At 56.7% G+C, this 27,601-nt stretch overlaps 2 protein-coding genes and 1 pseudogene across 7 annotated transcripts in view; 2 read left to right on the plus strand and 1 right to left on the minus strand.

The window, feature by feature from the left end:
• Positions 1 to 809: 809 nt before the first annotated feature.
• On the plus strand, positions 810 to 9,665 carry NACAD (NAC alpha domain containing). The gene is made up of 10 exons (XM_025379902.1): positions 810 to 936; positions 3,695 to 5,991; positions 6,232 to 7,416; positions 7,480 to 8,002; positions 8,243 to 8,355; positions 8,438 to 8,509; positions 8,846 to 8,992; positions 9,088 to 9,234; positions 9,347 to 9,469; positions 9,582 to 9,665. The coding sequence occupies exons 1-10, from the start codon at positions 870 to 872 to the stop codon at positions 9,594 to 9,596; spliced, it is 4,689 nt and encodes a 1,562-aa protein (XP_025235687.1). The 5' UTR covers positions 810 to 869; the 3' UTR covers positions 9,597 to 9,665.
• A 94-nt stretch (positions 9,666 to 9,759) lies between these two features.
• On the plus strand, positions 9,760 to 11,193 carry LOC112621626 (annotated as a pseudogene).
• Positions 11,194 to 12,902: 1,709 nt separating this feature from the next.
• Positions 12,903 to 27,601, minus strand: part of CCM2 (CCM2 scaffold protein) — a 74,463-nt gene continuing 59,764 nt past the window's right edge. For 3 of the 6 annotated variants that reach the window (XM_025379698.1, XM_025379696.1, XM_025379695.1), the window contains 8 exons: positions 25,124 to 25,207; positions 24,479 to 24,662; positions 20,840 to 20,976; positions 19,425 to 19,560; positions 16,579 to 16,636; positions 15,776 to 15,887; positions 14,965 to 15,103; positions 12,903 to 13,593 (listed from right to left, as the gene is read on the minus strand). In XM_025379698.1, the coding sequence (XP_025235483.1) occupies positions 13,313 to 13,593; positions 14,965 to 15,103; positions 15,776 to 15,887; positions 16,579 to 16,636; positions 19,425 to 19,560; positions 20,840 to 20,976; positions 24,479 to 24,662; positions 25,124 to 25,207 (1,131 nt within the window). In that variant the 3' untranslated portion in view covers positions 12,903 to 13,312. Of the gene's footprint in view, positions 13,594 to 14,964; positions 15,104 to 15,775; positions 15,888 to 16,578; positions 16,637 to 17,492; positions 17,616 to 19,424; positions 19,561 to 20,839; positions 20,977 to 24,478; positions 24,663 to 25,123; positions 25,208 to 27,601 lie in introns of all 6 variants that reach the window. The other 3 variants (XM_025379697.1, XM_025379694.1, XM_025379699.1) reach the window with 2 other exon arrangements.

The raw sequence follows: 27,601 nt of genomic DNA on the forward strand, positions 1-27,601 counted from the left end.
CAGGAAATTCATGAGGCGGGCTTCTTCCTGGGAGGTGTGGCAGAGGGTGCTGCCAGGAATAGAGGGAAACACTTTCTTCCCTTTTCCTTCTACTCCCTAGGGAGGTGTGGGGGTGGAGGGGAGGTGAAGGGACAGATCAACGAGTTGCCAAGAGACCTGGAGACCGACCCATCCGGGCTGCCTTCCCTGGTGCGCTCTCGCCGGCTCCATCCCTGGTTGCCATGGAGACAGGAGGCGGTTGCCACGGAGACCGACGACTGCCAGGACCAGCCAATCACTCCGGAGCTGCAGCTCCAGGGCTCACCTTTTGGATGAAGGCATCGGGCTGGGCGGGGCCCCCTTCCTCCCCAGGCCCTGCACCTTCTGCTTGGTCAGCGCAGCCACCGCCGCCCAAAGCGCTCCGAGCATTCCAGGATCCCAACCACCTCCCCAATCTCCCACAACCAGGGTTCTGGGGGCGTCCCCGCCTCTTCCCGGCCACGGGCTAATGCCACCCTGAGGCAAGCCAGCTTCCAATTGGCCCTGAAACCCTCCCTCGTTAATGCTGTGGAAAGGGCGGGACCGGGCGCAGGCGCCCACCCCCGCTCCCCCTCGAAACCGCGCACAGCTAGAGGGAGGCCACAGCCGGGTGGGGCGGGGGCGGGGGCGGGGGCGGGGAGGGAGCCCTCCCACCCCCCGCACGCCCTCCGCAGTGCCCGGCGAGCCCGCGCACGCTCACTCGCGGGGACAGGCGGGCGGGGCGGCCTGACGTCACCCACTGCCTCCACCGCCTGGCCGAGGGGCGGTGGCCGCGCAGGCTCGGCGGGGCGGCGGCACCGACTGACAGAGGGTCGGAAGGACTGAGGGACGGGCGGGCGCACGGCCAGGCCATGCCTGGGGAGGCTGCCCGCGCCGAGCTGCTGCTGCCCGAGGCGGACGGACCCGGGCCCCGCACAGGTGAGGCCGTGGCCACTCCGTCCCTGCCTCCAGCGTCTCCCCTCTCCAGCCCGGGTTCTCTTTCCATCGCTCACCTTTCACCCCCTCCCCCATCTCCTCGAGTCCCCTCCCCTTTCCGCGCCCTGTCCTTCCCTCCATCTGAACCCTGCCCCCGCCTCTCCCAGAACTGCGGGGAAGGTGGGGCGCACGACGTGCCCTCCGCGAGCCAGAAAGGACATGGGGGCTTAAGCCCTTGGCCTCCGACCCAGGGATCGTGGGGCTCGCATCCCGCCCGCTGCATCCCGTTGTCCGCACCGAGCTGCCAGCCTGCCGGGGCTGGGCCACTCTGGACAGAGGCAGTGGGTTCTGGAGGCGGGGTGTCCGGCCGATATCCCCAATACGATCAGGTGACCACCGGGAGGGTCCTCAGCTGCACCAGGCCTGTCCTGGGCTGGCGACTGGTCATGGCTCTGGAGGGAGGAGCAGGACTGGCTGGAGCCTGGGAAGCCTGGATGGAGGGCCAGGTTGTGGAAGAAAGGCTAAGTTGGGTCTGGAAAGTGAAAGGCCTTGGGGGAGGTGGCCTGATTAGCAATGGCCCCGGTGTGCAGACCACCTGTCCTTAGGCTGGGTCAACAAATGCTGGTGGAGGCTGATGGGGTCTACCAGGGCCTAGAAAGAGCCCAGCCTGCACAGTCCTGGCGTGGAGGTCAGCCATGTGTGGGTAGGGCCAAGGGCACCTTGCTGTGGGCAAGAAGTCACCCAGAGATGGGACCAGTGCTGGGCCCTGGGGCCTGGTTTGGGGTGACATAGGCTGCTGCCTCTGCTCTAGGTGGGAGGCAGGGAGTGCAGGCCCGGACTTCTCAGCCCCAGGGTCTTGTGCTGGCTCTGTTCTGGCTTGCTTGGTGACCTTGAATGAGTTATAAAAACCTTTGGCCTTTGATTTCTGTTCCATCCCAACAGTTCAGCCATTCCCCTGCCCTGGGGGCCACACCAGGGACCAGAACCAAGAGCCCAGCTTCAGGGCACCCAGTGATGCCCCACCAGCCACGCCCACTCCTGGTGTTGAGTGTCAGGCATGCAGAAACCCAAAGGACCCCTTGTCTCAGGACGCCCTGGCTGTCCCATTACCCCAGCAGCAAAGCCCTCGGGGGACGAGTTTTGGCTGGTGGCTCAGGGTTCAGGGCTCTGATGCTGCTGAGGGGAGCTGGAGCAGCCTGGCAAGAGGGCCCCCCTTCTTTAAGCTTCACCTCTAATCCTGGCTCTGCTTTGCAGATGAGAAAACTGAGGTGCAGGAGATGTCCTGGTCACTAGTGAGTTCAGTAGAGCAGGAGCCACTGGGCAGGCATCTGCAGCCTGNCCTGGTCACTAGTGAGTTCAGTAGAGCAGGAGCCACTGGGCAGGCATCTGCAGCCTGGAGAGCTGGTCCCTGTGTGCCGCCCCTCCCCCACCCTGGGCAAGACCTGGCCTGGACTCTGAAGGGCCTTCATTGGATGCTTCAAACAGAGGTGCCTTTGGCCTAGGTCCAAGTGAGGGAGTGGACATAATGGAGACATTTAAAATGAGGCTTATGAGCATTTAGAGCACACAGAAAAATGCTTATGAGATTAGGTTGGGTGAAAACAGCTAGACTCAAAACTGAATGTGCAATGTGATCTCGCCTGTGATAAAATGCAGGCCAGTAAGAGTCCAGGAGGCAGAAAACCATAGCGGTGTGGTGTGCCGCAACCTCGGAGGGGTTTTATTCCATCTTCCTGAGTCCCCTTTCCGACCCATGGCTGCTACTTCCTATGTGCATGGACTCCTTTCTCAGCTGGAGGTGTGTTAGCGCACAGACGTTTACTGAGTACCACGGCCTCCTCATACTGAAGCCTGCCCAGGGGGTTGGCGGAGTGCACCATGGGACCCAGAGAAGGCCCACAGGGCAGGGTGGGAACTCCCAGCACCCGGGAAGGAACTGGTGGTCACCCATGGGGTGGCTGCCACCAAGGAGAGGACTTGGCCAGAGGCTGCTGTTGGCCCTCTGAAGCTGTCCTGTGCTCTTGCTGGGCTCCACAGTCCCCCGTTCCTGCCCACCACTGCCCTTGTAGCCAGATGCTCCAACAAAGCCTCCGAGGGACACTTCATCTCTGTTCTCCAGAAACTTGGCTGCGTGTGGTGGCCCCTGGATTCCCCATCTCCCTGGCCGCAGGAGGGGAGCAGGGTCAGAGGGGTCTGGTGAAACCCTGATATGTTGGCCTGAAGTGTAGGTAGCAAGGACAGCAGAGAGAGGAGGCACAGCGAGGCATGAAGCCTGGAACGTTCAAGCTGCGCACGTCGTGCTGGTGCCCCCTGCCTCATGTGGCGCATCTATTGGGAGGTCATGCGATGGGGCTGGCGCTGCCTGGCAGATTCCCACCGCCAGCCCCTCCCGCTGAGCCCAGCTGAACCACACTGATTCTGTGGAATGAAAACTGCAATCCAGTCTCCTCAGAGAGGCTGAAATGCTAGTTCTTTGCTGAGTTGTCCTTGAGGAAAGCCGCTGAGCAGGTCTGTTCATGACTCCCAGCAGCACTTCCCTCAAAACCCCTCTCTAGGAAACTGCTAGTAGCTGCTCTCTGCTGTCAAAACTCTTGGAAGTTCTCCCTCAAACGCAGCGCATGCAGCATCTTCTCTTTTCTCTCCTGCCTTCCTGGGTCTGCCTTCCTCTGGGCCCTGTGCAGCGGAAATTCATCTCCCCAGGCCTGGCCCTTGCCTGGGAGATGCATCCAGGGGCACCTCACGATCTTCTCTATCTCCACAGATCTGTCCTGCGATGCAGCTGCTGCCACCACCATCCTGGGAGGGGACCGGCGGGAGCCCTGTGCTCTGACCCCAGGGCCCAGCCACCTGGCCCTCACGTTCCTGCCCAGCAAGCCGGGTGCCCGGCCCCAGCCTGAGGGAGCCAGCTGGGATGCAGGGCCTGGTGGGGCACCCTCAGCCTGGGCAAATCCAGGGGAGGGCGGCCCGAGCCCCATGCTCCTCCCTGAGGGCCTGTCTTCCCAGGCTCTGTCCACCGAGGCTCCTCTCCCGGCCACCCTGGAGCCCCGGATTGTGATGGGAGAGGAGACGTGCCAAGCCCTCCTGTCACCCAGGGCTGCCCAGACAGCGCTCAGGGACCGGGAGGGTGGGCATGCAAGCCCAGACCCACCCCCCGAGTTGTGTTCTCAGGGTGATCTTTCTGTGCCTTCCCCTCCCCCAGACCCTGATTCCTTCTTTACACCTCCCTCCACCCCCACCAAGACCACCTATGCCCTGCTTCCCAGCTGTGGGCCCCTTGGAGATGCGGGGGACTCAGAGGCTGAGCTGTGGGATGAGCTGCTGGACTCGCCCCCGCCCTCACCCTCGGGCTCCTACCTTACGGCCGATGGGGACAGCTGGGCCTCTTCACCCTCCTGTTCCCTCAGCCTGCTGGCTCCAGCTGAAGGGCTGGACTTCCCCTCAGGCTGGGGCCTGTCCCCCCAGGGGTCCATGGCGGATGAACGAGAGCTGCACCCTGCCGGAACCCCAGAGCCCCCCTCCTCTGAGTCCAGCCTCTCTGCAGACAGCAGCTCCTCCTGGGGCCAGGAGAGCCACTTCTTTGACCTGGACTTCCTGGCCAATGACCCGATGATCCCTGCAGCCCTCCTACCCTTCCAGGGCAGCCTCATCTTCCAGGTGGAGGCAGTGGAGGTGACACCGCTATCCCCAGAGGAAGAAGAGGAGGCTGTGGCGGATCCCGACCCAGGTGGGGACCTGGCTGGGGAGGGTGAGGAGGACAGCACGTCCGCCTCCTTCCTGCAGTCGCTGTCTGACCTGTCCATCACGGAGGGCATGGATGAGGCCTTTGCCTTCCGAGACGACACCTCTGCAGCCTCCTCTGATTCGGACTCAGCCTCCTACGCAGAGGCAGATGACGAGAGGCTGTACAGTGGGGAGCCCCATGCCCAGGCCACCCTCCTCCAGGACAGTGTCCAGAAGACAGAGGAGGAGAGCGGAGGTGGGGCCAAGGGGCTGCAGGTTCAGGAAGGGACTATGTCCTGGGCCCTGGAGGCTGCGCCTCAGACCTCAGACAGAGGGGCCCATCTCTCCCAGAGACAGGAATCGATCTCAGAAGTAACAGAAGAGGGCCTTGCTTTAGGCCAGGAGTCCACTGCCACTGTGACCCCTCACACTCTGCAGGTAGCCCCAGGCCTCCAGGTGGAGGCGGCTACCAGGGTGAACCCTCAGGCTGGGGAGGAAAAAGCGGACTCCACCACTGGACAAGCATCTGCTGCCATGGCAATGCCTCAGCCCTCCCAGGAGGGCATCAGCGAGATCTTAGGCCAAGAGTCTGTCACTGCAGAAAAACTTCCAACTCCACAGGAAGAAACAAGCCTCACATTGTGTCCAGACTCTCCTCAGAACTTGAAGGAAGAAGGAGGGCTGGACCTCCCCTCTGGCCCAAAGCCTGTAGCTGCAGCCTCACTTATGCCCCAGCAGGCTGAAGAGGATCTCACCTTACCCCAGGACCCCGCTGTGACACCACCTCTGCCTCTGCAAGACATGGATCTCTCGTCAGCCCCGAAGCCTGTGGCTGCAGCCACGACTGTCCCCAGGCAGGCTGAAGAGGACCTCACCTTACCCCAGGGCCCCGCTGTGACACCACCTCTGCCCCTACAAGACACAGATCTCTCGTCAGCCCCGAAGCCTGTGGCTGCAGCCACGATTGTCCCCAGGCAGGCTGAAGAAGGCCTCACCTTACCGCAGGACCCCACTATTATACCACCTCTGCCCCTACAAGACACAGATCTCTCGTCAGCCCCGAAGCCTGTAGGTGCAGCCTCGCTTGTGCCCCAGCAGGCTGAAGAGGACCTCACCTTACCCCAGGACCCCGCTGTGACACCACCTCTGCCCCTACAAGACACAGATCTCTCGTCAGCCCCGAAGCCTGTGGCTGCAGCCACGATTGTCCCCAGGCAGGCTGAAGAAGGCCTCACCTTACCGCAGGACCCCACTATTATACCACCTCTGCCCCTACAAGACACAGATCTCTCGTCAGCCCCGAAGCCTGTGGCTGCAGCCACAACTGTCCCCAGGCAGGCTGAAGAGGACCTCACCTTACCCCAGGGCCCTGCTGTGACACCACCTCTGCCCCTACAAGACACAGATCTCTCGTCAACCCCGAAGCCTGTAGGTGCAGCCTCGCTTGTGCCCCAGCAGGCTGAAGAGGACCCCACCTTACCCCAGGACCCCGCTGTGACACCACCTCTGCCCCTACAAGACACAGATCTCTCGTCAGCCCCGAAGCCTGTGGCTGCAGCCTCGCTTGTGCCCCAGCAGGCTGAAGAGGACCTCACCTTACCCCAGGACCCCGCTGTGACACCACCTCTGCCCCTACAAGACACAGATCTCTCGTCAGCCCCGAAGCCTGTGGCTGCAGCCACAACTGTCCCCAGGCAGGCTGAAGAGGACCTCACCTTACCCCAGGGCCCCGCTGTGACACCACCTCTGCCCCTACAAGACACAGATCTCTCGTCAGCCCCGAAGCCTGTGGCTGCAGCCACAACTGTCCCCAGGCAGGCTGAAGAGGACCTCACCTTACCCCAGGACTCTGCTATGACACCACCTCTGCCCCTACAAGACACAGATCTTTCATCAGCCCCGAAGCCTGTAGATGCAGCCTCGCTTGTGCCCCAGCAGGCTGAAGAGGACCCCACCTTACCCCAGGACTCTGCTATGACACCACCTCTGCCTCTGCAAGACACAGGCCCCACCTCAGGTCCAGAGCCTCTGGCTGTGGCCACCCCTCAGACCTTGCAGGCAGAAGCAGGCTGCACCCCAGGGACAGAGCCTGTGGCCACCATGGCTCAGCAGGAAGTAGGTGCGGCCTTAGGCCCCAGGCCAGCACCTGAGGAGAAGAATGTAGCCCTCTCTAGAGTACCGGAGCCTGCAGCCTTGGACCAGGTCCAACAGGATGACCCACAGCCAGCTGCAGAAGCTGGGACACCTTGGGCCGCACAGGAAGATGCGGATTCGACTTTGGGCATGGAGGCCCTCTGTCTCCCTGAGCCTGCCTCTGGTGCTGGGGAGGAAGTAGCAGAAACCCTTTCTAGGCCTGGATGGGAAGCATGTCTGGAAGCCCTAGTGCACACAAGTGATGGGGCTAAGCCTGACTCACCCCAAAAGGAGACCCTGGAGGTGGAGAACCAGCAGGGAGGAGGCCTCAAACCACCGGCACAGGAACATGGACCCGGGTCAACACTTGGAGGTGCAGGGGAGGTCCCCGAGGCACCTCCTGCTGCCTGCCCTGAGGTCAGCCAGGCCTGGCTCCTGAGCCCAGCCAGGGAAGGAAGAGGCCTGAGTGGCAAGTCCACACTGGAGCCCACGCTTCCCTCAGCTGTGGCCACAGAGGCCAGTCTGGACTCCTGCCCAGAATCTTCAGTAGGGGCTGTGTCCCGGCTGGACAGAGGCTGCCCTGACGCACCTGCCCCCACATCTGCACCAACCTCCCAGCAGCAGGAGCCTGTGCTGGGAGGCTGCCCTGATGCACCTGCCCCGATGTCTACACCAACCTCCCAGCAGCTGGAGCCTGTGCTGGGTCTGGGCAGTGTTGAGCGACCCCACAAAGCACCCAGTGTCCTTGGCCCCCTCTTGCTGCAGCCCCCAGAAAACCTTGGCAAGGGTCTGCCCAGCGCACCCCCGGACAGGCCCCTGGGCCCTGATCTTTCTGCTCCTGGTACCCTTGCTGGGGCAGCCCTACCCCCACTGGAGCCCCCAGCCCCCTGTCTGTGCCAGGACCTCCAGAAAGACTCCGTGGAAGAAGAGGAGCCCCCAGGCTCTCTGGGCCTCCCAACGCCCCAGGCAGGAGCCCAGCCTGCCGCTGCTGCTGTCTCAGGAACCACACAGCCTCTGGGGACTGGGCCGCGAGTCAGCCTCTTGCCTCACTCCCCGCTCCTCAGCCCCAAGGTGGCCTCCATGGATGCCAAAGACCTGGCCTTGCAGATCTCGCCGCCTTGCCAAGTGCCTCCTCTCTCTGGGCCCCAGAGCCCAGCTGGCCCTCAAGGGCTCTCGGCCCCCGAGCAGCAAGAGGACGAGGACAGCCTGGAGGAAGGTAAGGGGGAGGGTAGGATTGAAGTACCCTGGGGCTTGGGTCAACTGGACTCTTCCTTAGAGCTGTCCCGGGCTGGAGGGCCCCTGAGGTGGTGGGGTGGGGAGCCCAGACCCCACAGCCACCATGGGGAGCTGGCACTGCTTCCTCTGGCCCTGATGTGGCAGCAGGGCCAGGGTCCTGAATCCCCTTCCCCACCACCTAGAAGCAAAAGGCCATCCTCACACCTCTCCCCTTCCCCAGACTCGCCTCGGGCCCTGGGCTCGGGTCAGCATTCGGATAGCCACGGGGAGTCGTCAGCCGAGCTGGACGAGCAGGACATCTTGGCTCCTCAGACCGCGCAGTGTCCAGCCCAGGTGCCCAGTCCAGGGAAGAGGGTGGGCCTCTGGGAGGGCCCCACATCCCACCCACGGATGCTCAGCCCTCACCTTTTCCCAGGCCCCAGCAGGCAGCAGTGAGGAGACCATCGCCAAAGCCAAGCAGAGTCGCAGTGAGAAGAAGGCCCGAAAGGTGGGCTGGTGGTTTCCCCTGGGACCTCAGGCCTGGGACCATCTGTGTGGGGAACATCCTTACCAAGACCCTCACACTCCATGGCTAATGAAATCCCATCCATCGGGGGCCTTTGGATCCATGCCAGTAACCCACACACCTTCCCCTAAACAGCTGAGGCTGGAATGTCATGAGAGGGCCCTTGTAGACTGAGGCTCATGGGGAGGGACCAACCACCAGCCCAAGGTCTTGGGGAAGTTGGCGGTGGAGACTTTGCCTTCCTGGGCACTGTGCTGCTCTCCTCCCCCGACGTGGGTCAACACCAGGTCTGAGCCCCCCTCTGCCCTCTACTCCCAGGCAATGTCAAAGCTGGGCTTGCGGCAGATTCAGGGAGTCACCAGGATCACCATCCAGAAGTCCAAGAACATCCTCTTTGTCATCGCCAAGCCTGATGTCTTCAAGAGCCCAGCCTCAGACACTTATGTGGTCTTTGGCGAGGCCAAGGTCTGGGTGGAGGCTGTGGTGGACTGGGGGGTCCGAGGGACGGGGGACAAGGGGGGTCACAGGCTCTACTGACCCAGCCGTCTTCCGTGTTGCAGATTGAGGACCTGTCCCAGCAAGTGCACAAAGCTGCAGCTGAGAAGTTTAAGGTGCCCTCAGAGCCCTCGGCCTTGGTCCCTGAGTCAGCACCCAGGCCCCGGGTGAGGCTGGAGTGCAAGGAAGAGGAAGAGGAGGAGGAGGAAGAGGTGAGGTGCAGAGGCTCCAGGACCTCTTGGGGGTTGTGGGAGGCGTTACACAGGGGCTCTGCCCCAGGGACCTCAAGCAGCTCCAGCCACTTCCCTGCTCTCCCAACCCTAGGTGGACGAGGCGGGGCTGGAACTGCGTGACATTGAGCTGGTGATGGCGCAGGCCAATGTGTCCAGGGCCAAGGCCGTGCGGGCTCTGAGAGACAACCACAGTGACATTGTCAACGCCATCATGGTGAGCACTGGCCCCTTTCCCTGCCCCCGAGCTGTCCCCAAGGGCCTCGAGGGGTCCTGATGTTGGCTCTATTGGGGGACGCTTCCCCCAACATGACTGTCTCTTTCTGCAGGAACTGACCATGTAGCCACTGACCGGAAGCTGGAGCCATCCTACGCCTTCCCTCAGCTCTGCTACTCAATAAATCGGTGTCCCTCCATTGCCCTCTGGTGTCTCCTCGCCCTCTGGAGTCCCATCATCACCATCTGGCATCCCTTCACTTCCCTCTGGTGTCCCTTCACCACCCTCTGATGTCCCCTTACTGCCCTCTGGTGCCCCCTCATCACCCTCTGATGTCCCCTCATCACCCTCTGGTGTCCCCCACTTCCTTCTAGTGTCTCCTCACCACCTTCTGGTGTCCCTTCACTACTCTCTGGTGTCCACTCACAACCCTCTGATGTCCCTTCACTGCCCTCTGGTGTCCCCTCATTCCTCTCTGGTGTCCCCTCACGGCCCTCTGATGTCCCCTCATTACTCTTGGTGTCCCCTCATCACCCTCTGGTGTCCCCTTAATACTCTCTGGTGTCCCCTCACTGCCCTCTGATGTCCCATTACTCTCTGGTGTCCCCTCATCGCCCTCTGGTGTCCCCTCATCACTCTCTGGTGTCACCTCATCACCCTCTGGTGTCCCCTCAATACTCTCTGGTGTCCCCTCAATACTCTGTGGTGTCCCTTCCTTGCCCTCTGGTGTCCCCTCATTACTCTCTGGTGTCCATTCACCACCCTCTGGTGTCCCCTCATCACCTTCTGGTGTCCCCTCACTGCCCTCTGGTGTCCCCTCACTGCCCTCTGGTGTTTCCTCATTACTCTCTGGTGTCCATTCACCGCCCTCTGGTATCCCCTCACTGCCCTCTGGTGTCCCCTCAATACTCTGTGGTGTCCCCTCACTGCCCTCTGGTGTTTCCTCATTACTCTCTGGTGTCCATTCACCGCCCTCTGGTGTCCCCTCATCACTTTCTGGTGTCCCCTCATTACTCTGTGGTGTCCCCTCATCACTCCCTGGTATCCCCTCATGACTCCCTGGTGCCCTCACTGCCCTCTGATGTCCCCTCATCACTCCCTGGTGTTCCCTCATCACTCCCTGGTGTCCCCTCATCACTCTCTGATGTCCCCTCATTACTCCCTGGTGTCCCCTCATCACTCTCTGATGTCCCCTCATCACCCTCTGGTGTCCCCTCATCACTCTCTGGTGTCCCCTCATCACCCTCTGATGTCCCCTCATCACTCCCTGGTGTCCCCTCATCACCCTCTGGTGTCTCCTCACCACCTTCTGGTGTCCCCTCATTACTCTCTGGTGTCCCCTCACTGCCCTCTGATGTCCCATTACTCTCTGGTGTCCCCTCATCACTCTCTGGTGTCACCTCACTGCCCTCAGGTGTCCCATTACTCTGTGGTGTCCCCTCACTGCCCTCTGATGTCCCCTCATCGCCCTCTGGTGTCCCCTCATCGCCCTCTGGTGTCCCCTGCATACTCTCTGGTGTCCCTTCACCACCCTTTGATGTCCCCTCAATACTCTCTGGTGTCCCCTCATCACCCTCTGATGCCCCCTCACTGCCCTCTGGTGCCCCTCATTACTCTGATATCCCCTTATCACCTTCTGGTGTCTCGTCACAGCCCTCTGGTGTTCCCTCATCACTCTCTGGTGTCCCCTCATCACCCTCTGGTGTCCCTTCATCACTCCATGATGTCCATTACTCCCTGGTTTCCCCTCACTGCCCTCTGATGTCCCTTCATTACTCTCTGGTGTCCCCTCATTACCCTCTGGTGTTCCTTCATCTGCTCCATGTCCTCTACTCTTTCTACTAGCAAAGACCAGTGACTGCAGCATGGGGGTCACATCTGGGATGGACCTTGGAGGGGCAGGCATGTGGTTCCTTTGACACTCCACACAGAAGGCCCACGCAAGGCCATGTTCAACCAGTGGGGTGGACGGGGGACATGACCCTTCTGGCACAGGGTGGGCTCTGGTAGGGGGCAAGAGCCCAGGAGACTGTGTGGTTCATCCTCAGCCTCTCCTGATGCTTCCAGGGAATGTCCATTTTCATAGAAACTTAGAGACAGTGTCAACAGTAAAGAGCCCGCCACCTGCCCTGGCCTGGGGTCCCATGAGTAAGCAGCTCTACAACAGCACAGTACAGTGGGAAAACTCACCCATAAAACGCTGACCAGGGTTGGCCGCGGTGGCTTGTGCCTGTAATCCCAACACTTTGGGAGGCAGGTAGATCACAAAGTCAGGAGTCTGAGACCAGCCTGGCCAATATGGTGAAACCCTGTCTCTACTAAAAATATAAAAATTAGCCAGGCGTGGTGGCAGGCACCTGTAGTCCCAGTTACTCAGGAGGCTGAGGCAGGAGAATCTCTTGAACCCAGGAGGTGGAGGTTGCAGTGAGCCAAAACCATGCCACTGCACTCCAGCCTGGGCAACAGAGTGAGACTCCGTCTTGAGAAAAACAAAACAAACAAACAAAAACACTGACCACACCCCTTCCTGTCCAGAAGCTGTGATACCGCAAAAACCCATCCACCTTTTTCAGGAAGGTGCCTGAGATACTCCGGATCCTCTGGCTTGGCCTGGACACAATCAGGGCGTCCATGGAGCCCCAGAGGCTCTCCCTGCTCCCCCGAGCCTGGGCCAGAGAAGCCCTGGGGCCTGACATGCAGCCCCTCTAGCCAGCAAGGCCAGGCCCCCCACCTGGGCAGGAGGGAGATATGACAGCCAATCTCCTTCCCAGATGTCTATCCCCTTGGGGGTCTCAGCAGGGGTGTGGCTGCTCTCCAGTGGAGGGAGAGGCCCAGGACAACCTGACCCAGGTCACCTCTCCTCCCCTTCCCATATCCAAGGAAGGTGTGCAAGGGCCCAAAGGGTACAGGCAAGACCAAGGCCAACAGAGCTCATGGGACAAGAATGGAGACAAGACCACAATGAGGGCACAGGGAGAGTCGGCAGAGTTGCACACTGGCCTCTGAAGACCCAGCCCCCGGGCTCCAGGGTGACCAGATCTCAGATAGCATTTCTGTTCCATGGTGTAGTGCGGGCTGCTTGAGGAAAACACCTGCAGCACAGCTGGGGAGGAGAAGGGGGGGAGGGGGACGGGAGCGGGGGCAGTGCGGGGCACAGCCAGTGACCTTGAAGGATTCAGTGCACAGGGTGTCAAGACCAAGGTGCTCCCAAACACACGCCTGCTGCCCACGAAAGGCCTCAGAACGCTCGCTCCTGCCCCACATCCACGCTGCTCAAGTCCAAATCAAGTCCTTCCTGTGGCACAAGAGCCTGCTGCCTCCTCCACCTCCACCTGAGTCCCAGGTGCCGCAGGGCAGACGGGACCCAGGGACAGAGACCAGAGCAGACACCCCTCCTGGCACCGATGGCTTTCACCCAACTGGATCAGAAACATGCTTGGCAACCAGAGATTAAATTATTCACATTGCAGTAAACTTTTTAAGGTCTCTGAGAGTTACAATAGGAACATCATGTGCAAAACTGACAGCTGTCCAAGGGCCCAGCCGACAGGACTGGCTCTCCCTGCCAGCTCGACCAGGCCCTCCCCGAGCGGGGACACGCTGCAGGGCTTGGCTGAGCCCTGGTGGACAAGGCAAAGAGCCTTCCACCCCGCACTGGGGCTCGTGTCCCTCGGCAGCTCCCTGCTCCTTCACAGTAGAGGACCTGGGCCACCCAGGGCCACCTGCGCCTGGAGCCTCTCCCTGGCCCCAACCAAGGGCTGACACGCAGGTCTGGGCAGCTCCTTCTGGGAAGGCCTACGATGACTGTGCAGAAGGTGTGGGTGCCCCCCGATCCACTGCCCATCATGCTGAGTCCTGGTCCATGCTGCAGCCCAGCGCCTCAATGTCGCTGCTGATGTCTGAGATCATGCGGTCCCACTCATCCCCCTCTGAGGGCGCTGACCGGTCATCAGAGCTGCCCGTGGCCCTGTTCCCGTTGGTGGTGGAACTGGATGTGGTGCTTAGGGCCCGCCGGTGCCTGCCAAAGCTGTCGGTGATGATGCCGCGGCCATCCTTCACGCCAATGGTCTCCAGGAAGTTCTCGAAGTGCTGACTGTCCTTCTCAGGGATGAAGGGCCTCAGACCTGCAGACACACAACACCCAGCATGGCACCTCCAGTTTGGCTCAACCCACTCAGCTCTTCTCTCAGGGCTCAAAGCCCCCTGACAGGGCCACAGCTGCCCCTGGTGCATGGCCTTGGGGACCCTGATGCCATGCTCACTGCATCTAGCATCCTGGTTGAAATCATGCTTCCTGGGGCCAGACAGTTTGGCTAAAACCTCAACTCTGACAGGCACTGCTGCTGGCCCTGACAGCTTACTGCCTCTGCCACAGGCACACTCCATGGCCTACAGGCACCAGCACAGGCCAAGAACCTGTGGTCTCCTCTCATTCTCTAACAGTCCTCACAAAGTCCTCATTTTACAGTGGGGAAAGCTGAGGCCCAGAGCAGTTCTCAAAGCCGCCTGCTGGCACCCAGCAACAAGGGTGCAGTTCTCGGAGGCAGGCCTCATGCCAAAGTCCACTGTTTCCCTGCCATGGCCTGGGTGGCTGCCCCAACTCAGAGGGCTGCCCTCTTATGCGGGAAGCCTAGTGTGTCTCTCAGAATCTCCACTCCCTGCTGTGGAGGGACAGACAGAGTCCCAGGCCAGGAGGCGACACAGGACGCAGCACAGAAGGGGTGGGCACTGCTTAGACAGAACCTGTTGTACAGACAGGCTGCCCCAGCCTCCAGCCCTTCACGCTTCTACGAGCAGGGAGCCCTGGGTAGGCAGTCCATGCTTGCCACTGCCAGATCGGTACAATGGTAACAAACCCACCTTCCTTGGTTTGTGGGAAAAACAGGCCCAGGACCCAGAAGCCTTCAAATGGCTACCAGCAACAAACTACTGCCAACTTGCTGTGTTCTAATTGTCGGCAGAGGGAACCCACAGCTAAGTCACTGTCCCTGAGAGGTGTGGGGCCAACATCCAACTCTGCTGCTCAGACCACACAGCCCTCTAGCTGCACTGACCTAATGTGCTGAGCTTTTTGGGGGGTCTTGGCAAACGCTGGTCCTTCTGCCTTGAAGTCCCACACATTCACCAAAACCCATGCCTCCCTGGCTCCTCCAGCACTCTTCTCCTAAATCTCAGGGTTGTGTTCACTCCCAGCCCTGCTCCTGGGAGATCTCTGCTGCTTCCTGGCAGGACCCACCCAGCTCAGCCTGAGTTCCCAGGAGAATGAAGGCCTGTCGGTGGGCCCCCAACAGTCCCTGGGAAAAGCCCTTCTGATTAATCACAGCAGATTCCCTGATCTCTGGACTGTGCTCTCATGACCATCTCTGGTTCAAATCTCCCATTCCTGATGAAGCCCCTGCTGTACCCACTGAGGGGTCCGTGTGCACATTCCCAGGAGGGATCAGCCTCCCCAAGCCAGGTCTGGACAAGCCACTCTCCTTCCTGGGCCCACTCACCAAGCAGCAGGAACTTGCGGCTGTCCCCGTAGAGCTGCCGCAGGTTGATGCAGAACTCGTGGATAGAGGCCCCATTGCGGTACTCGTGTAGCAGCGCTGCAAATTGCTGGATCTCCTGCGACGACAGCTTGGTGCGCAGCTGCAAGAGAGCAGAGCCAGGTGCAGGGCTGGGCACAGTGGGCAAGAGTCGGCAGTCGGGCCCACCCTGTGACAGCCACTAACCCCAACCAGAGCACCAGCTGTCTCTGGCTTCACCTCTGCACAGGCAGAAGGCCACATCAGAATGCCCACAATGTGTCCCCATCCTATCAGGCTTGGCAGGGGGCCTACCCAGAAGAGACCAAGGCACCCGGGCAGCTCCACTCTCCTGAGCTGGAACACAGAGTGCATGGGAGGGACAGGAGCCAGCAGGGCAGGGTGGAAGTTAGCAACCTGGTACCAGGCCAATGCCTGTGCCCTCAGGCTACACACAGGCAGATTAGGAAGACTTGAGTTTTCTATGACAGAACTATATAAGATGGGAAGGATAAAAGTGTCTGGCCATGTAGCCTTGCAGACGCCACTGTTCCCTCCCCTCCCCCAGGACCCAAGCACAGGCCCGAAGTCCAGTCCTGATGGCCACAGCACCCCCAACTCAGCCCTACTGACTCATGCTCTCCTAGACTATCCCCGGGAAAAGGCAGTCATGTCAGCAAAACTGACCAACAGTGCTAGGCACTGCTCCTCCTCCTCTTCCTCTTCCCCTTCCCCGCATCCTCCCTAGGGCACCCCCTCCCTCAAGCAACCCAGCGCCCCTGTGGCAGAGGCCTACCGTCAGCATGTAGTCCTGCAGCAGCTCAGTGGCGCTGGCGCTCAGCTCACTCTCACTGATGGTCTTGCCGTGGGGTGACGCACCACCCACATCCACGGACTCAGGGAAGCAGCTGCGGAAGAATGTGGTATGTGAGTGGGTGGCTTCCTTGACCCTCCATCCCACACACGTTTCAGGAAACTTAGTCCATGCTGTGTGTGTGGGTCACTGTCCCTGAACAGAGGAATGTAAGTGATGATGATGATAACAGGAGAGCTGGCTGAGCGTGCAAGGTGGTCAGCTTGGCCTGGTCCTGGGGCTCCCCGGGGGTGTGGCTCTGAGGTGGGCTCTGAGTGAAGGGAGGGAGTACATAGGTCAAGGTGGTGGGCAGCATTGTTGGGAGGGGGAAGCGAAAGGCTCGGAGGGAGGAGCCGGGGTTGTGGGGTGGCAGGAATGGAGAGCACCAGTGGGCTGAAGTACTACAGAGGCCCAGGCAGTGGCAGATATGGGCTGGAAGGCCAGCGCCTCGGCAGACTTGGGTAGGGGAACAGCTCCATCCAACATGCCTATTACAAGCTCACTCTTGGGAAGCCATGGGAAGGTGGGCAGGGAGAGACCAGAGGGACAGCAAGGGCTCTAGAAGTCTATGAGGATAGGGCGGCGAGTCAGGCCTCAACCATTCACTAAGCTGGGGACAGTGGGTCTGGGGATGGCTTAGCGAGGTGGGGCTGAGATGGGGGCGCCGACTGGCTGCAGCCTGGACAACACTGGGCAATGCACTTGGTGCGTGTCCCACCGCACGGCTTGGTGGCATGTGCACTCACAAAGTGCTGGCTTCCACCTCGTAGGTCTCCTTAATGTCCACTTTTGTAGAAGAGTCATCTGTAAGGAAGATGCAGAAAACTAAGATGACTTTCGGGGACATGGTGGGGAGGCATTTTGAGTCCAGCCCACTGCTGTATTTACAGGAGACAGCGGCAGCCCTGGCCTTCAGGGACCCTGCTGTCCTTCAGCAAGCTGCCCACACTCTGGAATGTGCTGTGTGCCTCAGGGCAGGGCCCCCCAGACTTAAGCCCACATACACCCCTCCTGGGGATCCTGGCAAATGCAAATCCTGCTGCAGGCTGGGCTGAAGTTCACATTCACCCATGGCCAGAGTCAACAAAAGCTGTTTTTGAGGTATCACTCATGTGCCACGCAGGGTTACTGGGGCTTTGTCTCCTTTAACCCAGGCACATATCACCCCTATCTTCACTTGCAGACGAGGAAGTAAGTCAAAGAGATTACACAACTTGGCCCAGGTCATGCAGCAGCAACCACAGTCAGAGCCGGGCAGTCTGACTCCCCACCTGAACCCAGCGAAGCCACAGGATTCCTGAGACCCTCAGACCAGCAAAGGGTCTAACGCTGAGCAGCTACATTCAACAAATGACATTAGGTCTGCGTGACACAGACTGTAATTTGCTATTCTAAACCTGAGGAAGGCACATTTCCACACCAGCGCAGGCAGTGAGTGAAAGCTTTGTGAGTGAGGCAAGTGAGTGTCGCGGAGAGGGTAAGATTTTAAATGGGAGCAGAGGGAGAGGCTGGGAGATAAAAGGGACATTTCTGGCACTAGGAACAAGGTAAGTATGGAGAGAAGAATAATGACCCCCCAAAGATGTCCACATCCTAATCCCTGGAATTGGTGAATATGTTACCAATTTCAAAGGGGAGTAAAGGATGCTAATCAGCTGACCTTGAAATAGGGAGATGACCCTGGAGAATTTGGGTGGGCTCAATGTGATTGCAAGAGTCCTGAAATGCAGAGGAAGCTGAGAGTCAAAGGAAGATGTGACTGTGGAAGATGTCACGTGGCTGGCTGTGAAGACAGAGGAAGGGCCGTGAGCCAAAGCATGCAGCTGCCTCTAGGAGCTGGAAAGACAAGGAAATGGCTTCTTCTCTGGAGCCTCCAGAAGGAACCAGCCCTGTGGACACCTCAACTTTAGCCCAGTGGGACCCACATTGGACTCTTAATGTATAGAATTATAAGAGAATATATTTCTGCTGTTTATGCTGCTATGTTTTGGCATAGCTGGAGTAGAGAGAACACAGCAAGCAAAACTCCAAGGCAGAAATAAGCAGAGAATGCATGCATGTGCGTATGGGTGTGCATAACGTGTGCACATCTGTGTGTGGATCCCAGGGGGAGGTCTTGGGAAAGGCTGGCAGGGGAAGAAGCCCACTTCAGCAGCCCTCAGTAGTGGTGTTACATGATGTGTTTATTTTGTGAAAATTCATTCAACTGTACATGTATGACTTGTGTACTTCTCAGTAAAAAAAATTATTAAAGAAAAAAAAAGGCCCTTTAGGAATTTTAAAGTACAAGGGCCAAACCAATCACACTGAAACTGAATGGCAGTTTGATAAATCGTCTGCTACTCATATGGTACATTCCTCTGGATATACTGTTGACTTCTAAGCCTCTACTTCCCCATCTCTAAAATGGGGATGAAGACTGCACCTAACTCACTAGGTCACTGAGGACTAAATGAGATGGAGAGCATGCCTGAGAGCTCAGCAGCTGTCCTCTCTGCAGCTGCTGGGCCAACACAGGGCGTAACGTGCCCCAAAGGGCTCTGGCACCAGCAGCAAGAAAGGGAGGGAGGAGGCACTGAGGAGCAGCCCTCACACCGGCACGGGCTTCCCCAGGGTTCTCCACCATTTACTCTCTTCACTGAGATGTGTGTTACTGGGGAAAGGGTAGAGGGCTGGGACTTACCTCCATAAAAAGAAGAAATTGCACTCAACAAGCCACACTGTTTCCAACAGCTTTTTTTTTTTTTTCTTTTTTTTTTGGTATTTTTAGTAGAGACGGGGTTTCTCCATGTTGGTCAGGCTGGTCTCGAACTCCCAACCTCAGGTGATCCGCCCGCCTCAGCCTCCCAAAGTGCTGGGATTACAGGCGTGAGCCACCACACCCGGCCTCCAACAGCTTTTTATGAACCTGATTTATGTAAACCATTAATCCTCAATAAGTAATACATCTGAAAAACAGATGATGTTTTTAAAGATTTAACTCAAGTGAGCTTGCTGATGAAGTGTTTTCAATGGACTAACAGACTCCTGAAAATGCTGTGTGGGTCATGCAGGAGGAGGCAGCTCTGGGGTGCCTTCGATTCTTCCCCATCTGCCACTGCTCCACCACTACCAGCTGACCTCCCAGGGCAGCCTGAGCAGCTTCCCATGGGTCTGGCCATGGTCCTGGAAGGAGTTTCACATTAAGAGCAGCCATGGTCCGGGCATACCGAAAAGGAGGCTCCCCAGATCCACTCTCAGCCTCCCCAATTCCATCACAGGCCCTAATGCTAGCAGCCTTCTCCAGGCTCTTTGTTCTGAGTTAAATTAAGTGACTTTAGCCACAAGTGGTTCCAAAAAAGTGTTCGAAGACCCCAAATGTATTCCAGGAAGCCATCGTGCTGACCTGGTGCAACTCGCTCAAGGACAGGTGACATTTCTGCCTTGATGAAACCCTATGGGCTAATGTGAACAGCAAAGTCTGGGAACAAAAGGCCACCTTGTCACGGCAGTAACTGCACTATTCCAAGGGTAACTCATGGGGAGCTGGGGGCCACTGCAGTAGCCCCTCCTGTCTCTGCTCCCACCCGCTGCCCACTCTCACTCAACATACCGCTGTGCAGGGACAGGTGGTGGGTGGGGGTGGAGGCCCCATCAAATATCGCTCTGTCCAGAAAGTCGATGGTGGACTCCGTGTAAACAACCTGGAAGACCTGGCCTAGCAGACAGCAAAGCTCCTCGGCAGCAACCTGCAGTAGGGGACAGCAGCTGCTCAGTCAGTCTGGCTGGAGACTGTGCCTTCCCAAGCAGCTTCCAGGATACCTGGGGCAGCCCAGATGCTCAATCAACATGAATGAAGAGCGGATGCCAGAATGTGTCCCTCTACCTTTCACTGACCCAAAGGGGTGTCAAAAGGGAGACCTAGCCAACTGCCCCAGGACTCCATCTAGGACTGCCACATGGCCCAGGGGTGGTTTTGCAAGTGTGAGAGGACTGTGCAGGGCACAAGTGTTAGCTGCCAGCCCTACGTCCTCTTTCCATTAACCTGACCTGTCAACACCCTCACAACCCTATCCCAGCCCAGGAAACAGGTGAGAGGAGATACCATCAGTATCACAGCCCACCTGGAGGCGTTTCTAACAGCTATAAGACAGTTTTATAACAGTGTGCTGTCTAAAGCAGAGGCTCTCAACTGGGGCAATTTTTGTACCCCTCCCAGGGGACATGTAGCAATATCTGGAGATACTTTCAGCTGTCACAAGGGGAGAAGCTGGGATGCTGCTCAACACCCCACAATGCACAGGGCAGCCTCCCACAGTGGAAAATTATTGGGCTAAAAATGACAGTAGCATCAACACTGAGAAATGCTCATTACAGGATATTTAAGGTGGGTGGTCACTAGTATCCATTTTACAGATATGGAAATTAAACAGAAAGGTGTTAAGTGACTGCCAAGGCCCCACAGCTATTGGCTGGCTGAGGGGGCCCCAAACCCTAGCCTACAAGGGCCTGGCCCTTGGCTCTTCCAGGTGGTGAGTAATCTATAAGCACAGTCCTGAACACCAGGCAGGTCTAGGATGCAGCTCCCAGGCAGGTGACTGCCGCTGCCCGCCCATCAGCGTGGGGGCACCTTGAAGAATGATAAGCAAAAAGCTCAGTAGCCAGGTGGTCTCAGAGAAGGTGCTGGGGCTTGGAGATAGAAGGGTTGGAAGGCACAGGGGTGGGAACCGTTAGGGAGCCTGGGCCTGGGGCAGGACCTGGGATGCAGCCATGGGTAGAGGAGCTGTGGGCAGGGCCAGGATGGGGGCAATGCCTGGGGCAGGGCTGAGCAGAGAGGTGGGGCTGGGCGGGGACTAGGGTGAGGCGGGGACAGGCAATGGCAGAGGAAGTAGCTGGGTCCAGGGCAGTACCCAGCACTGTGCTGGGTATGGCCAGGGTGGGGCCACAGGCGGAGCTGGCCATGAGCAGGGTTTGGGAGGAGCCAGGAACAGGACTCGGTTCTGAGTGAGTGGGGCGAGAAAGTCTCACCTTGCTCTCTGCAGCCAGGATGACCAGGCAGCATGCCTCCACGGGCCCAACTGCACTCTCCGACAGGGAGCCTGCACTGAGACCTCTGGAATTTTCTGCACACAGACTCTGGCTGGGGGAGATCCCTGGGTCCTGGGCTAAGAAGTCAATACCATCTCAGGTTAGTGCAGTGAAAGGGCAGGCATGGGGGCACTGGAGGCAACAGCTGAGGCCACTATGGAAACAGGCTGAGAGGACCTTTACCTGGCTCAGGCACCCACAGAACGACCCGGGTGAAGGGCCTGCACCAGACACACCTTGCTTCTCTAAAGAAGGGTGGGAACACACGACCACTGAGCACCAGGGCACCAGAGCTGCACGTCATCCTGTAGTTTCACATGCTTCAAGTTTCATATACAACAGACCACATACACAACTCTGAGAACAGTCACCTCCAGGAGGTTTCCATGTGTTCTGAGGGAGTTCCCTTCTTACAGATGGGTAAACGGAGGCGGGGTAAGTGAAAGGCCAGGCCTGAGGGCATGTGAGCTGCACTGTCCACGTGGCAATCTAGATGGTCAGACCCCAGTGCCCTTGTTTCTAACATCCTACCCATCGCCTCCCTAGACAAATGAGGATCTCTTGAAATACATGGAGTAACTCAGTGGTTTTCCTGATAGCAGGAGGGAGGCCCATCCCCAGGAAGCAGGGCTCTTAACCATCAGTTCGGACCACCCCGGGAGGACTTCAGGACTGAAAACAAAACCTAGAAGTGCCACTAGTGCCAGGGTGTCGGAGGGCAGGCCAGCCTCAGGAGGGAGAGGAAGGCTGTCCCAGGCCAGGTACAAGGTAGGCGCATGCACAGAGACACGGGCTCCATAAGGGACTGTACCTCAAACCCCACAGTGAGACTCCTGGGGCTGCTCTGTCCCTGTGGTAGCCACTGGCCACAGGACTACTGAGTATGCAAAATGTGATGAGTCCACATTGAAACGTGTGAGTGCAAACTATACACAGGGTTTCAGAGGTAGACAAAGAAAGAATGCTATGTAGCTCAACAATTTTTATATTGATTATATACTGATGTGATAATGTTTTGGGTACAGAGGGCTAAATAAAATATATTATTGAAAATAATTGGCCAGGCGCGATGGCTCATGGCTGTAATCCCAGCACTTTGGGAGGCCAAGGCGGGTGGATCGCCTGAGGTCAGAAGTTCAAGACCAGCCTGGCCAACATGGTGAAACCCCGTCTCTACTAAAAATACAAAAAATTAGCTGGACGTGGTGGCGGGAGCCTGTAGTCCCAGTTACTCGGGAGGCTGAGGCAGGAGAATGGCGTGAACCCGGGAGGTGGAGCTTGCAGTGAGCCAAGATCGCACCACTGCACTCCAGCCTGGGTGACAGAGCAAAACTCCGTCTCAAAAAAAAAAAATTCACTTGTTTCCCTTTACTTTTTTTCTTTTTTTGGTATGAGTTTGGTAAGAAATCTCTACCTTTTAAACATTTTTTAAATGTTGGCTCCCTGGTGTGTACCTGTGGCAGTTCTCAAAGAAGCAGGGTGGGCAGCCTAAGGATGCAGGCAGCAAGTTGTATGCCTCTCCTGTATCATCCAGGAAGTGCTACCGTGGGTGCACGGGTGACCCTACCTCATCTGGCACCAACTCAAGTCACCGCCCTCCAAGCAGTTCCTGCCACATAGACCCTATTGCAGCTAACCTGGCCCCTAACTTCCCCGTTCCTGTGCTATCCCAAATACCAGGGTACTTTTGGTCCAAAGAGACACAGAGACTTGCTTGCACATAGCAGGCACTGAGTAAACGTTAGCTATTCACCTGCTGGTCTCTTATGTTGAGAACTCTGGATTCCTAATCCTAAACACAGCATGGCGGCCCAGTGCAGTGGCTCATGCCCGTAGTCCCAACACTTTGGGAGGCTAAGACGGGAGAATTACTTGAGGCCAGGAGTTCAAGACCAGCCTGGGCAACAGAGAGAGACCTCATCCTTAACAAAAAAAGTTAAAATATTTTAAAAATTACAAAATAAACACAGCATGCCTCATGTAACACAGGAGACACAAAACTGCTCCAGTGCATCTGCAAAAACAAGAAAGATGGCCCCCAGGACCCAGGGATTCACTCTCTTCCTTTAAACCAAAAGTTCTCTCAAAGACCAGAGGTCCTGTTTTTCATCTATTTTTTGGAAAGTTTCTCACTATGGCGCTCATTCTCTCTCCATTTAAAAAAATCTGTTATCCATTTCCTTTAGCAATGTGTTCTAATAATTAAAGCTGAGAAACTGTCATGCAGCAGAAGAAATAAAGGGGGGGCCTATCTCCCCTCCCTACCAGCTTGAAATACCTGCAGGAAGCCAGTCAGAAACCAGTCTCCTCACTCCTTGTCCCTAAGGACGGCCCAGGCCTAAGGCCTCCTGCAGGGTCCAAAGGTAGAAAAACAGGAGGGTCACCATGGTGTTGGACAGTATGGCTAGAAGTAGCCACCAAGCCAGCCTTCTCAGCCAGACAGGGTGAGTAACGTACATGTGTATAGGTGTGGTGTGTGCCTGCGTTGGGGAGGATGTACGCAAGTCTAAGCTACTGCTACACAGAGAACAAAGCAGAGCAACAGTCACCTTCATAAACCCCACCAGTGTTCCCTGTGTAGTCTGTGACCACAGCAACTCCAAGCATCTAGACTCACAGGCTTTCTGTGGACGCGCACTCAAGCTGGCAGCTTCATGGCTCAAGGGGTCAATAATGAACATACTCGCCAGATTCTCAATGAACTACTGACCTTAAACGGAACAACAACTTCCCCTCTCTGCTACCTGAAACACGGTGTGTGGTCTAGGCAGACCCACTGTGACCTCTTCACACCCTGCCACTGGACCTCGGGAAATGAAAGGCTTTGGGATCAACCCAGTCACCAGCAGAGATCCAAGGAACCCAGGATACTGTCCCTACCGCAACGCCAGCTTTAAAACTCAGGACTGGGAGGGGCAAAATACAGGGAGGGTGAACCATGGTCTCTCCCCTCATCCTCAGTGGCATGAATGCCTGGGCTGGAAGCCACTGGAAATTAATAGGCAGCTTGGGATAGGGTCCAGTGAGGCATCACTGTACTCACCACAGCCAAAAATAACATTCTGCCCAATTCTATCCCATTGTGAAAGCAGCAGGCAGCAAGGACACACACAGAGTAATCTCTATGACCAAGAACTCCTGGGAGGTCTGGGTCTCATCTTCGCTGTCCCTGCTTTAAGGACACTGTGCAGAGCTCAAAATGTCAGTCAAGCTGAGGTGAGGTCCCTACCCACTGCGTTCTCTCTAGGATCCACCACACCTAGGCAGAGAGGCAACTCCAGTGTACCCAGTGGGAGTCAATAGGAGCCCCGCCCGGCAGAGGAACAGGATACCAGTCCTAAATATTGTATCCCAGTATTATTGAGTCCCCAAAGGCTCTTAGTGTGCCAGTGACTCCCAGTGTCTGGTAACTGATCTCAAGCCCTCTTCTGGCTGATCTCAGAGACAGGAAAGCCAACTATTGGTCATGACAAACAGCAGCACCCAACACAAAGCTGCAAAAACTGTCTCCAGAAGTTCATAAAATTCACACATGCACTCCTTAGGACAAGGACCCTCCTGACCCCTGACCTCCTGTACCTGTCTTCAGGACCACCAGGTGCGCGGCGTCATCCCGAACATAGGAGACGGCGGCGATGTCATGGATGGGCACCCTGAGGATGATATCCTCCCCGTCCCTCCAGGCCAGCTTGACGTTGTATGCAGACAGGCTGAGCACAGCATCGTGCTCCTGAGTCAAGTGTCCCGGAAGCTGGTGGGCTCTCTGGAAAGAACCACAGGGTGTCAGAAATGCAGACTCAGCTGTCAACCGGCATGGGGCTCTTCTCCTGAGAATATTGTGCTGGCCGATGTCATACATGTGACAAATGCTGAGTGAATAAGGTCAGTGTTATTCCCCTCAGAACAGTGCTTATTCCAGGGACACCAATGTGTTCAAACCATTTGGGAGATTCTTCTGGAACTGCCTTCAGATTCGGACTTACAGCACGTGGTTTGAAATATCTTGAAAATGTAAATTCTGGAAACAGCCCAAAATCACATGGAGCAAGTCTCGAGAATCAAGTTAATGTCCATACTAAGGAATAGTCTTTATGGCCAAGAGCCAAGTGTACCCATAATGTGATGAGACTGGCTCATTCCTCACAGCCACGAGGCCAAGTGTACAGGGACCAAGGGCTGGTGGGGGCTGAGGGCTAGTGCACAGGGTTAAGAGGATAGGGTTACCTTTGCATTGTCTATGAAATGCAGGATTTCAGTCCTACTGGAGGGATTCAGGTATCCTGGTATGGACGTTAACTGACCTAAATACTGAAAGAAAGTGAAGAAAAAAAATGCCATGAGAAATGGGAGCTGAGCCAACACCACCATCACTACCGCCGAGAGCACAAACCAAGTGCTTCATACTCAAGCCACCAGGCCCATGGGTCTCCAATCTGGCTCGCGTGGAGGGCCAACTCTAGGAAGAGAGTCCTGGGTTCTTACAGAAATCTCTACTGGCTGAGGACAGTGCTGCCCCATCTCCTACTATTCTACAGTGAAGGTCATCATCAAAGTCCTGCAATGGACATCCCAAACTACTAGTACCAAAACTACTAGTTTTGGTAGAATCCGTATTCTAAAACAGGGATGGCCAGTGTTTTCTAGTCACTGCTGGGGAAACTGAAAACAATGGCACCATGCACAACTTCACTAAAAAATAAACTTACTCAATTGCAAAGGTCAACGCAGCTGAGAAATGAGCATAAATAGAAAAATGAAGTGCTATGGTTTCAAAGTGTCCCCCAAAAAGCATGTGCCGGAAACTTAGTCCCCAAATGCAACAGTGGGGCCTTTAAGGGTGGGGCCTTTAAGAGGTGATTAGGCTGGGTGCGGTGGCTTAGGCCTGTAATCCCAGCACTTTGGGAGGCCAAGGCGGGTGGATCACCTGAGGTCGGGAGTTCGAGACCAGCCTGACCAACATGGTGAAACCCTGTCTCTACTAAAAATACAAAATTAGCTGGACGTGGTGGATCATACCTATAATCCTAGCTACTCGGGAGGCTGAGGGAGGAGAATTGCTTGAACCCGGGAGGCGGAGGTTGCAGTGAGCCGACATTGCACCATTACACTCCAGCCTGGGCAACAAGAGCAAAACTCTGTCTCAAAAAAAAAAAAAAAAAAAAAAGATAAGAGCTGATTAGGCAACAAGAGCTCTGCCCTTGTGAGCAGATTAATGCTGTTATCCTGGGAGGGGGTCTGTTATCTCAGGAGCAGGTTCCTGATAAAAGGATGAATTTGACCCCCTTCCCTCTCCTGCCCTTCCACCTTTTGCCCTGGGATAACATAAGATGCAGATGCAGCCCCTCACCAGCTGTGCCCTTCAACGTTAAACCTCCTAGCCCTCAGAACTAAACGATTTTTTTTCTTTTTTTTTTTGAGACAGGGTCTCACTCTGTAACACAGGCTGGGGTGAGGAGGCGTGATCTTGGCTCACTGCAACCTCTGCCTCCCAGGCTCAAAGCAATTGTCCCACCTTAGCCTCCTGAGTAGCTGGGACTACAGGGGTGTGCCGCCACACCTGGCTAATTTTTGTAGAGATAGGGTTTTGCCACGTAGCCCAGGCTGGTCTTGAACTCTTAGACTTAAGCAATCTGCTCACCGCAGCCTCCCAAAGTGCTGGGATTACAGGTGTGAGGCACCATGCCCAGCCTAGAAATTTCTATTCATTATAAATTTCCCAGTCTGTGGTATTTGTTATAGCAGCACAAAACAGACTAAAACATTTAGTAAACAGGTTTTTTTGGTCACACATGGCTGTGAGGCACTTAGCTTAGCAAACCTCCATGACACAGGGCCTCAGGTGCAGAAGGCGGTGGGCAGCAGCACTGTACCTGCTGTGCTCCTGCCTGCATCTTACCAACCACCATAACATTTTTAATGTTTCTGTTTTTTAAAATGGGTTGCCGATTCTTCCCAAGAACAGGCTTCTTGCACTCAACATTTTTCAGTTGCTCATTACCTCACACAGTTAAGTTCTCTATTAAAAAAGAATGAAATGGGACTTTCCAGTTTCTTGTCCAGCTTGTAAAGGGCTCAGAAGTCATCACTCCCATTCTCACAACAAGAAAGCTGGCAAACTTACAATCAATGACTGTTCTTAGATCCATCAGATAATTGAGGTCACATGAAAAAACAATAACCCCAAAGATGGAGAGACAGATATGCAATGCTAAGAATCACAGCTCATTACGCAGCAGAAACCTTAGAGCCAGCACCAGCGGAGAGGAAAGGGGAACTGATAAATGGCAGAGACTGCGCATGGACCAGTATGAGACAAAAACTCCAGGGGAACAGTCACTGGGGAGGTCCCCATACCCGTCTGAGTTTTACCACTAGGAGTCCCACCAGGCTGTCAGGGTGACTGGAGACACATCTCCTGATACTCTGGCAGGAGGAGGGAAAATACATCATTTAAAAGTATAACCAGGCCAGGTGTGGTGGCTCATGCCCATAATCCCAGGACTTCGGATGGCCAAGGCGGGAGGTTTGCTTGAGGTCAGGAGTTTGAGACCAGCCTGGGAAACATGGTGAGACCCTATCTCTACAACAACAACAAAATCGTTGGGCATGGCGGCATGCCTGTGGTGCCAGCTACTCAGGAGGCTGAGGTGGGAGGATCATTTGAGCCCAGGAGGTCGAGCTGCAGTGAGTCATGATGGTGTC

Source organism: Theropithecus gelada, chromosome 3, assembly GCF_003255815.1.
Source record: "Theropithecus gelada isolate Dixy chromosome 3, Tgel_1.0, whole genome shotgun sequence".
NCBI classification, from domain to species: Eukaryota; Metazoa; Chordata; class Mammalia; order Primates; family Cercopithecidae; genus Theropithecus; species Theropithecus gelada.

Bases quoted from the DNA above. Each gene is read 5' to 3' on its own strand.
- NACAD (XM_025379902.1), top strand. From the start codon at position 870: ATGCCTGGGGAGGCTGCCCGCGCCGAGCTGCTGCTGCCCGAGGCGGAC. The intron at 8,003-8,242 runs GTAAGGGGGAGG...CCCCTTCCCCAG, and splicing joins CGAGGACAGCCTGGAGGAAG to ACTCGCCTCGGGCCCTGGGC. The intron at 8,356-8,437 runs GTGCCCAGTCCA...ACCTTTTCCCAG, and splicing joins CCGCGCAGTGTCCAGCCCAG to GCCCCAGCAGGCAGCAGTGA.